This window comes from Hirsutella rhossiliensis (genome assembly GCF_020360975.1).
Source record: "Hirsutella rhossiliensis strain HR02 chromosome Unknown scaffold00004, whole genome shotgun sequence".
In the NCBI taxonomy this organism is placed as follows: domain Eukaryota; kingdom Fungi; phylum Ascomycota; class Sordariomycetes; order Hypocreales; family Ophiocordycipitaceae; genus Hirsutella; species Hirsutella rhossiliensis.
The window spans coordinates 6,802,600-6,813,797 of NW_025408670.1; the positions used below are offsets into that span (position 1 = coordinate 6,802,600).

The 11,198-nt window shown below is 38.8% G+C and overlaps 2 protein-coding genes across 2 annotated transcripts; both read right to left on the minus strand.

The window, feature by feature from the left end:
- Positions 1-7,850: 7,850 nt before the first annotated feature.
- HRG_05178 (amidohydrolase family domain-containing protein) lies at positions 7,851-9,113 on the minus strand (the record flags this gene model as incomplete). Its single annotated transcript, XM_044863649.1, has 1 exon — positions 7,851-9,113. The coding sequence occupies one exon, from the start codon at positions 9,111-9,113 to the stop codon at positions 7,851-7,853; it is 1,263 nt and encodes a 420-aa protein (XP_044722263.1).
- Positions 9,114-9,974: 861 nt separating this feature from the next.
- HRG_05179 (MULE transposase domain-containing protein) lies at positions 9,975-10,548 on the minus strand (the record flags this gene model as incomplete). Its single annotated transcript, XM_044863650.1, has 2 exons — positions 9,975-10,116; positions 10,397-10,548. The coding sequence occupies 2 exons, from the start codon at positions 10,546-10,548 to the stop codon at positions 9,975-9,977; spliced, it is 294 nt and encodes a 97-aa protein (XP_044722264.1).
- Between the last annotated feature and the right edge of the window lie 650 nt (positions 10,549-11,198).

Consider the following 11,198-nt stretch of genomic DNA (forward strand, 5'->3'; position numbering starts at 1 on the left):
AAGATATAAGCTCTATTACTTATTAGCTTTATCTCTCGTTTAACTTCTTCTTTATTATAAAGTACCTTAGGTTATTATAGTTAGTTAATACTATAAAAGTAAGTATACTTTAAAGTTTTACTTCTTAAAAGTCTAAGTATTATATAATTATAAGTATCTCCCTATTATAAATTAAGTAGTTATATTTTACTAGGTTTAGTCTCTTTAAAATGAATCCTACTAAGTATTATATACCGTCCGGCCCTACTTATATTAACACCCCCCTTATTATATATAAAATAGTCTACCTCTAAGTATATTTTTCTTTTTAGGTTATAGAGTTATAGTACTAAGGCGTTATAAAAGGCGTTCTAGATAAACTTAAACGCTACTTAGTATTTATCTATTTACTTAAAGATCGCGCCTTTTTTATAAAGGCTATCTAAGTATACTAATACCTTTATATAGAGTAGTATAAAGGCCTAATAGTAGTTCGCGAAGCTAAGGAAGCTCTAGACTCCTTTTATATTCTAGGGTGCTTACTATATTTATATTACCTAGACCTTCTTTAGATCGTATTAAACCTTACCCCTTACTTATATAATAAAGCCTAGGTACCTAACCTCCTTTATTATAAAGTTATACTTCCTTAGGTCTAGTATTAAGCCCGCCTCTTATAGCTTTTAAAGTACCTTTACTACTTTCTCTTAATAGTTTTAAAGAGACCTTAATAAGTAGATTAAGACGTTATCTATATATACTATAATAAACTTATATAGGTATTCCCTTAGTACCTTATTAATATATTATTAGAAGGTAGCTAACGTTCTTATTAAGCTAAATAGGTATACCTACTACTTAAATAATCTAAACCTTATTTAAAAGGCTATCTTAAACTTATAGCCCTTTACTATCTAAATCTTATAGAACGCTACTATAACGTCGAGCTTTATAAACTACTTTACCTTTACGAATATCTATAGTATTTCTATAATTAAGGGTAGCGCGTACCTATCCCTCTTTATAATTATATTTAAGGCTTAGTAATTATAGTAAAATCGTAAGCGACTATTTAACTTTTAAGTAAAAAGTACTAAGGCCGCGGCTAAGGAGCTATTTAAGTAGATTAGGTTTACCTTTATTAGCTCGCTTAAGGTCTTCCTTAATACTAAGAGTTCCTTCCTTAATATATTATAGAAGGGTCCTTATAGTAAGGGGGGTTCTACCCTATCCTTATTTAGTATTAGGTTAATCTTATAGTCTACCCTTAGCCTATATAAGGGTATCTTTAAAGCCTTTTTTAGTATAAAGAAGTCTAAGTATATATTTAACGCCTACTTTAGGATATAGTCTACTAGGTCTATTACTATCTTTAGCTAAAGTACTCTCTTTATATCTTTTATTATAATTACTTAAATATTAACTACCCTCTACCTTCCCTTATTATCCCTTACCGCCCTCTCCTTTTAATATTCCGCCGCGAATACTACCGCGCTAATAATCCTTGCCCCTTAAATCTATTCTACCCTCCTTATTTCTTCCGATCTTTATAAGCCTATTTAGATCTTAGCTTTACCATGCTAAATCTAATCCCCCGCTATATTATATATTACCTAGTTCTTCTTTATCTATAGCCTCCCTAAGAGTACGTTATAGCTTACTATAAGAATATACCCTTATATTCCTATTTTACTGTTATAAAGAAATAACAGGCATAGGGAGGCTTTATAGAATAAGCTAGTAAAAAGAGGCTCTATAATATAGTCTAAGGGAATAACCCTTAAAAGACAAAGACCTCTACTAGACAACTATACCTTCCTCTAGGAAAGCGGGTCAGGATAAGCCTATCCTTACAAACAAAAATATGCATAAAATGCATAAGTCAATTACGAGCAGAACGGATACCCTATTGCCTATTTTGGCCTAGCGGTTCCGAAGATATCCGCGATACGAGAATAGGTGGGGCATAGAACATTCTAGTTAAATCCACTACTCATACCAGAACCCATAGTCTTACGTCAACCATCACGCCACAATCAGACCACCTACTAAGTTAGGAAGATATACTATAGATAGAGCTTTTCAAGCACTATAGAATGTGCTAGAAAGCTGACTAATTAGTCTACTAGTGGGCGAGCAATGGTCTATAAAAGACGAAGGATTTCCCTGGGAGTAGTAGATTGAACAAGCAAGTTTACAAGCATCTTTTGCAACGCTATTCTTTCAATATATTATTCAGCCCCTTATATGCTCGTTATAAATTCCGGACGAAATCCTACCCTATACTCCTTCGACCGATCTTTCCGCTTACGTTATCGATTACCCGATTCTGCGCTTATTGCTTATACCTTCTTATACTTACCTTAAAGACTATATATATAAAGGTCTACTTTATATAGCCGTTAATATCTATCTTAAATACTAGAATTCCTTTTATCTATAGGGCTAGAGTATCTTTTAAGAACGGCCTTAATTATCTTCTCTTTTTATTAGTAAGAGGTATCTATAGCTTCTTTACTACCCTCTTACTTACTATAGTATAGTAATTAAAGCCGGTATCTATAAGTATATTAAGTCCCTTCTTCTTATTAATACTTACCCTTAGCGTTGCTAAGCTTAGTATAAGGTAGTCCCTTATTAACTTCTAAGCTTCTTACTATTTCTCTTTTACCCTTAGCGCTTAACTTTATACTAGGGTTCCCCTTTTTCTAAGTTATTATTATCTTTAGCGCCCCTCTCTTTCTTTATTATGCCCGCCCTCTAAGGTTCCTATCTCCTCTTCTTATAATAGAGCGCGATATATATTTTAACTCTATAGTTAAAGTATCTTTAATTTTCTAGCTAGCTTTACCCCTCCCTTTATTTATTTAAGGCGTTAATATTAATTATTAAGGTATCCTTATCTTTATCTTTCCTTTCTTAAGGGTATATATCTACTAGTCTCCTTTAGTTTAAGGGTAGTTACCTTATTTACTAAACCCTTTCTAGCTTAGCCGCTATTTATACTACCTAATTAGTATAGGCGGCGAAGCTTAATATAGGGAGGTCGACTATAGCTAACGCCTTATAGAGCCGGATTCCTAGAGCCCCTTTTAAGAAGACGATCTAAACGTTATATAGCTAGGACCTACCTTTAGCTTTTAAGAGTCTTTACTTAAACTTTAAGAAGAACGCTATAAACGTTTAACTCTCCCTTTATTTTATTATTTAGATCGCCGCTACCGCGCGTAACTAGATATTTACGTTAAGGTAGATTAAGTTAAGGTATTTTAGGAACTCCTTTTAATTATAGCCCCTCTCCGCTCTTATTCTATAGTATATAGCGACCGTTTATTATAGCCCGGCGTCTAAGTAGCTATAAATAAAGTAAAAGATTTCCCTTAAGCTTAAGAAGAATTTTTTATCGATCTTATACTTTTCCTATATATATTATTATCGCGAAGTATAGCCTGATTTCGTAGTTCTTAGAAATATCCCTTAGCACGAGGGACCTAGGAAGCTAAAAAATAGGTTTTAAGGAAGGAGCTAAAAGGAGGTATAGAGAGGAGGGTAGGGGTAAGAGGAGAAGTAGAAGTAGCGATAGCTTCCTATAGAGGTAGTAAAAGATAAGACGGATATACTAGAAACGGCTAGAAAAGAGGGGAAAAACTAGCAAAAAAGCTTAGTAGTTAAAAGGATATTAGTAGCTTCTTTAAGTAGGATCTTCTTTATTAATTAAGATGCTAGATAGGTATAAAGAGGGGCGTTAGATAGAGGAAAGATAGATAATTAAGGCAATATAATAATTAATCCCCTACCGTAATTACTACCCCTATAAGAATTAACTCTCTCTACCCTACCTATTTTAACGGGGACGAGGGCATATACCTAAAGCACGCGTAGCACGTAGCTAAGGATTAGCAGAGCAATTAACTACGTAATTATCTAATCATCGGTCCTATATATAGCTCTAAGGGCCTTAGGTTGTAAATGCGAGTCTTAGAGATTTTCTTTACTCTATACCTCTTCGTCTCTACTAGAGTCGCGCAAAAGGCGGCATCTGCTTTAAAGGGGAAAAATAAAATTTAAATTAACTATAATTAAGGAAGATGCCTAATTAGATAATCGAGGTCTTTATAACGCCTTTAAGTATACTTCGAAGTAAGTTAGAAGGGGAGTGCTAGGGGTCTTATCCCTCTAACGGGCTAATATCTATAGGGGTACGATCTTACCTATTAAACTAACTTCTTTAAAAGCGCGCTAGCTTATTATAAGTATAGTACGCTAAAGTAAATCGAGCCCTATACTAAACGCTATATAATAAGCCGCTTAAGGCCCTTACTAAGATAAGATAAAAGAGAGATAGGGCGCTAAGCGTAGGGTATAGATAGATCTCTATATCCTAGCTTAGCAATTATAATTACTTCTACTTCTTAAAAAGGTTTCGGATAGTAACTAATAGTAAGGTAGCCTTAATATAGCTAATAAATAAGACTACTAATTATATATTAAATAGCGCGAAGTATCTATACTATAATATTATCTAAGCTTAGAGATATATTCCTAGTATATAAAGTAGCGTCGCGAGCCTCCTTAAAGGAGACCTAATTAAGAAAGGGAATTATCTTATCTATATTTACGGGAATCTATAGGTCTAAGATATCGTCGCTCGCTATACGCTACTCTAAAGATACTCGCTAAAAGGCGGTAGCTTTCTCTAGCTACGTCTTATATACTTAGCCGTTTACTTATAGGGGAGGTACTTAGCACGGCCCTAAGGATTTTAGCTAGTAGACCGCCTAAAAGATAGAGTCGCTATTAGTAAAGCTATCGATTAAGTTATACTAGTAAAGGCGTTTTACTTAGCGTACTATATTATAAAGCTCTTACTTAGCTAGCTAAACTTCTTAGTTAAAGCTAAGAGGGTATACCCTCCTTTACGCGCGATAATTAGCCGCTGCCTTTATAAACTCTTTATTTTATTACTACGCCCTATATATTATCTTATAAATAGGTCGGCTAGTAGCTATTACTATATAACTAAAAAGGTTTACTAGCGCTAATATAAAGTTATTTAGCTTAAAAGGAGTTAAGGTTATAGTTAAGATAAAAGCTATACTAGCTTTTACTAGCTTAATAAATCGCTTTAATTCTTTATTAAAGTTAAGGTAGATCTTATATAATAAAAAGGGTACTAGGGCTTAACTAAGTAGCGTAATACTAAGGGTAAAGTAGTTAGACCTAGTTACTAAATAATCCTTAATAATCGCGTCCGCTAAAGGTATATTAAAGAAGGCGAGATCGATCGTACTACCGCGCGCGTTAGTCGGGATATCGATAGCATTTAATAAGCTAAGTCGGTTATCTATAGCCTAGAACGCGATATCTTTACTACGGTGCTCTTATTAACTAGCCTACTAGCTAGGATACTTAGCGTTAAAGTTACTAGATATAAGGTATTAATCTATTACGTACTAGCTAAGTAGTATTTCTAAAGCTATATTATAGTCTAGCTACCGATAAAAGTTAACTACTATTATCTTATTTATAGTAAGCTAAAGGATATTATAAGTTACTATAGGTCTCTTTTAATTAGTAACGAGGCTTATAAAGCGCCGGACGTATATTATAACTCTTAGATAAGTATTATAGCTATCTTAGTTAGTAATAGGTAAGAATATATTATAGGCTAAATACGTCTTAGTAAGGTATCGGCCGTCTTTAAGTCCTATTTATAGTTCCTATAGTAAGATAATATTATATTACTTTAAATTAGCTAGCGCGAGCATAGTATTATACGCTAGAGGGATCTTACCTACGTTAGCTTAAAAAACTTATAAGGCCCTCTTATCGCTTCGATTATTAAGATAATAGTAATATATTAAGGCAGCGTTATAGGGCTAGTATATTATTTCTTTAATAGGATAATAAGGGTAAACTAGTTATTATCGCTAGTATATAGCGGCGTCGTAGCTATAATAATATAAAGGGGTAAGGAAGCAGCTCGCTCTAAAGTAGCACTTTTACTAGAGCTTCTATCTTCTTTAGCTACCTATAACTCTAAAGAATATAACTAACTTAAATTAGGGCTCTAATAAGACTACTTAAGCACGTTATAGTTTAGTATCTATCTTTTTTACTACGCAAAGAGCTAAGCTCCTACCTACCTTACTAGACCCTTCTCTTCTTTTATTAAGCGCCGTATAATACTATAAACGCGCTTAAGGTAAGTAAGGTATTTAGGGTTATTAGCGTAATATAGCCCGCGGTAGTTTACGTACTACTCGAGGGCTATATACTCTTAGCTATAATAGTTAGTCTTACTATAATATCTATAGCGCGCCGTCTAGTTATAGCTATAGTAAGCGTAGAAATCCTAGTATTAATCGTATTAGCTAAGGATACTAGGTTTATCGATATAATAAGCGAAACGGCTAGCGCTAAAAAGTCTCTAAGGTCTTTATATAGGTTCTAAGAAGGATATAATTAAGGTCTAGGTAGGTATATTACCTAAGTTATACCGTAATAGATATATACTAATAAGCTTTAGTTTAGTTTAATAGGTAATCTCTTCTTTAATAGCCTCCTTATAATTAATTATAATACCTCGTAAGTTTATAAGCTTATAAGGATAATCGGCTACTATATAAGAATACTATTTCTAGCTTATCTTAATAGCCGCGGCTTCTAGGTCTATAGCTTAATCCGCCTACTATTATATAAGTAAGTTACGTATAGCTATATCTAATACTTAGATAGCCTAGCCTATATTTACTAAGAAGGCTGCCGGAATATAATATAGGTTAATACCGACTCTAGCGGCGATATAGGTCCGGATTATATATCTTTTATAGTTTTAGACCGGAGTATTAGTATTAAGTTAGACGAAGATATAGAGGTCTTCCTTTAATAAGGCTATAGGCGGTCGTCCTAGTAAACGAGTAATAGTCTATAGTTTTCGCTATAATAGAGCGGAGGCTATAAAAGCTAGCTATCCTTACTTTAGCTTACTAGATATAAGAACGCTACTATATATAGGCTTTAGTAGTTCCTTAAGTTTAGTAAGCGATTAAGTCTAGAATTTAAGAAATTTAATAGCGATTTACTTAGCGATACTATTTTTAGTGCTAAACGTAAACTACTTTACTACTTATTCGAATAATTCGCTAAAGACCTATAAGACTACTAGCTTAGCGTTATAGGCTACCGTTTTATCGCGAGTAATCTTTATAGCCGCTTCGAGGATTAAGACTAGCGCGTGCTTAGTAAACTAAGCTAAGTTAAGGAGATTCAGGGCTTCTTCTAGCTATACTCCTTTTATAACGGTAACTTTAGGCGTTTTAGTAAAAGCTAGGCTAGCTACTAGGCCGCGGGAAACGAGTTATATCGGCGAGCTTCCGTCGGGTAGCGAGGTCGGATATACGATATATAAGCCGCTAAATTTAGCGGCGATCGTATACCTTGCCTCGAGGCATTAGAGTCGATATACGAACCTAAGGCTAGTGCTATAGTCGCTGCCGGCGCTTGCGCTCGGCTTAATTAGAGTTTTATTAAGAGTACTTATTAAGCGAAAGTATATAAGAATAGGCTACTTTCTTAATACTTACGTGCTAAGAAAGTAAAAATATAAGGAAGGATAATCTAGCAAGCTATAGGGAAGGAGGAGGTATAATATAGGGTATATAGTTAGACTAGGCCTGCTAGGAGGCGGTTTAAACGGTTGGTTGGCAGCCGTAGGCGGAAGGGGGGTTCTTGAGGGTCCCCCCTAGGAAAGTCGAATTATAGGTATACGGTGTTCACCCTTCGGGCTGGATATTCAGCCGTTAAACCCCTCGCATTAGCAACTTAACGGGTGTTCGAAGTATTTTATATAAATTCCTGCCACCATTTTCCTAATGTGAACAACACGTAGCCCTGGACTGTAAGGAAGCTTTCCTGATGTCGCCACCGCACGCAAATGCTAGCTTGTTCTTCACGTCGGCGGATTGAAGCATCTGGTTAAGCTTACCACTGTCAAGAACCTGGCCGTTTATAACGACATAACCGATATTTTTCCTATCCATGTTGCGGATATCCTTAGCCGGGTTCGCCGTCAGACAGACCATATCCGCCGTCTTTCCACGCTCAATCCCGAACTCGGAACCCGTATTCAAGGACTTGTACCCATTAGTTGTCGCCGTCTGGAGCGCCTGCCGCGGGTCAAAGCCAGCCTTGACCAGAAGCTGGAGTTCCTTATGGGTGGCACCATCCGGACAGAGGCCTTTACCGGCTGGCGTGTCAGTGCCACAGAGGACATTGGCTTTGGCTATTCTTAGGTCGTTGCAAAGTTTGAGGTTTTCTGGTGTTGGGCTTTGAATGAGCGTGCAAGACACAGATAGTCCTTTCTTCCCGATCTTGTCGACGACATCTTGATCGGTAAAGTTGATGGCACTCTTATGCTCGATAAAGTTCATGCCGTCGTCCAGGGCCTGTGATGCCGTCATACTGTCAGGGACGTGCCCCCCGACCTGGATATTGAAACGTCTGCAAACTTCAGATACCCGTTGAAAGACTGGCCGACTCAGAGCTAGGTGAACCTTTATTTTGTTGACGTCTTGTTGAACGAGGTTCCGTACCGCCGTTTCCGCCAGTGCAGGATCCTCCAATACTTGTATAGGGCCTGTTTTCTTGCCGTCTTTCAGGAATAGCGAATTCTTGCCGTCGAGCATCTCGCACGTTGTATGTATTCGTGGTAACGGGAGTCCATTTTTTTCTATGTCGTCCTTTGCCTGCTTGACAGCATTGCAATTGCTGCCGAGGTCTTGGACACTCGTCACGCCGTTGGATATCAGTGCCAAAAGCACCGACTTCATGGAATCCATACATTGCGCCGGATCGTCGCTAAAGCATAGGTGGGCGTGATTCTCGACGAGGCCCGGCATACAGAACATGTCCGTGGCAGGAAAGTCGTCCTCGGCGTTGCACGGAGCATTTGATGCATCCTCGATGCCCACGATTTTATTATCCTGGATGATAATATCCTGCGACTTTTGGTCTTGGCCACCTGCCAAGTTTATGATGTTGGCGCCGCAGAGCCTCTTGGCTTGTATCGAATGGGGCAATGCCAATAGGCATGCCAATAGGCATGCCGCTGGTAATGCCCTTTGCAAATGCATTGTTGCAGTCCGAGGATGCCTCGATTAAGCCAAAAATAAATAAAAGGCGCCAACTAAAGGGTTCGCAAATTCCCGACAATACATTAGTTTTACCGGTAGGCGACATGAGCGTGATATTTATATTTCATCTAGTCATCCTGGACAACTCTTACTGGTTTTAATTATGTCCTCATATTCCTACTTACTTAGTGTTCGAACCCCTCTGCCTCCTTTAAGTGTTTTATCCACGTTTGAAGTCTGAAACTACATTCAGCTGATGCTTGGTGCTGGACCCCAGTAGGCGTGTCATACAATGCCTCGAGCAACGGGCACATTCCGGCTATGCGCAGGAGGGAAAAGGACGCCTTCTGTAGTATTTTGAACTATATTCAGCCGATGCTGTCGCGAAAGCACGTCTGAGATCTTGAGCTCGGGGTGACCATAAGGGGTGCCATCCTTACCCCCCCTTTTGCTCACCCCCCCCTTTTGCTCCGCCAAATGAGACAAACCTCACCAAAAATCTGATTTTTGAACTGTTCATATTTCAGCAAACTATAGAGATAAAAATATAAAAGTTACATCATTTGAAAGAGAATTGAACGCACTGATTGGTTCTTGGTCTTTTATGACGCGACCCGGTCGCGTGGTGCGCTGGGGAGGCCCAGATACCTTGACCTCAATCCCCGGAGCTGTCTCCGTCTCCGACTCCACCTCCTCCTCTGACGAATCGCAATCCACCACAACGGCTTTCTTTGGACTCCCAATTTCGGGAACGATCTCACCGGCCGCCAAGCTTCGGCGAGACACATGAAGCGTCTATTTGGGTTAGGGATGCCTCTTCTCTTTCTTCCTCTCTTCAGCCTGTCCACTTCCTCCTCCAGGTCATATTTGCTGTTGGCTGCCGGGGAACTGGTTATCCAGGGCTGCCTTCATCTGCTGATCGTAACCTGAGATAACCGCTTCGGGGAGCGGAATATCATGCTTCTCATTCAACTGCCTGATCCCCTCCGCGAGGAATTGGAACCTGTCGATGAACTGTTATTCTGGTACTCATGAGGTAGGGGCAGCACAAGAAGGGATAAAGATGCATGATCTAGCTAGAAAGAAGCGGCCACAGGGCCCTATTTATGCCGTAGTCAGAGGGACCCTCAGGTGACTTACAAGTTACATAGGCACCAAACTGGCCCCATACCTGAGGTCTTTATGGGTCCCCGATACATGGCCTCATAATGATCCTTCAGGTGGCCCTCCCTTGATCCTTCAGGTGACCTACTAACAGCGGTGCCTATACTAGCCGTCAGAACCCTTCACGTTTCTCGTTGTCAATCAAACCGAATGCGGCATTATAGACAGACTTGAGGCAAGTCTGCCCCGTGACCTGGAAGAGCGGTAGTTTGAAGCGATTCGTATTGTACGTGTTGTCGAAGCTCATTGTTTCTGGAAAGCGTTTCCACATTCGAAGACAGTATGGGAATGTCCATATAAGGCCAACAAGGCGATCAGGCTCTGTCACCGATCACCTGACGATATATGGAATGCCCCTCTCGTCAAAGAGCTTGATCAAGGCGGCTGTCGGGCCCAAATCGCCAAGCTTCTCGCGGCGCAAGAGAGCCCTAGTGTTGGCAGGTCTCTTTGCATGCAAAGGGTGGGGTTAACCGGTGTGTTGTATTCGTCTATCTTCTGCTCTTCAAGGGAGGGAGGAGGCCACGATGCTAGCTATGTGGCCTCATCCGTACACGTGACAGCGCACGTGAGCTAGCTAGATGAGTACAATAGATTACTACAATTCCCACACTGGCAACTTTTCTTTTGCTATAAGAAGCATAGCAATGATCTATCTAGGTTAAAACGAGAAGAAAGACCTAGTTATATAGGTCATAATAACTATGCCGTTGTGGCTATTTAAAGTCCGGTTATGTGGACTACCCATAATAGGGATCCTAGGGAACGGACGAAAGAAAGACGGGCTAATTAACTATAATAACCATTTAATTATTAGCGTTATAAGTAATTAAGGGCGTTAGACGTATCCTTCTATTCGAATTATTAGACTATTAGTATCGATGAGGCGTTCTAGGGCTCGGTTCGGTGATGCCTTTGTTATAG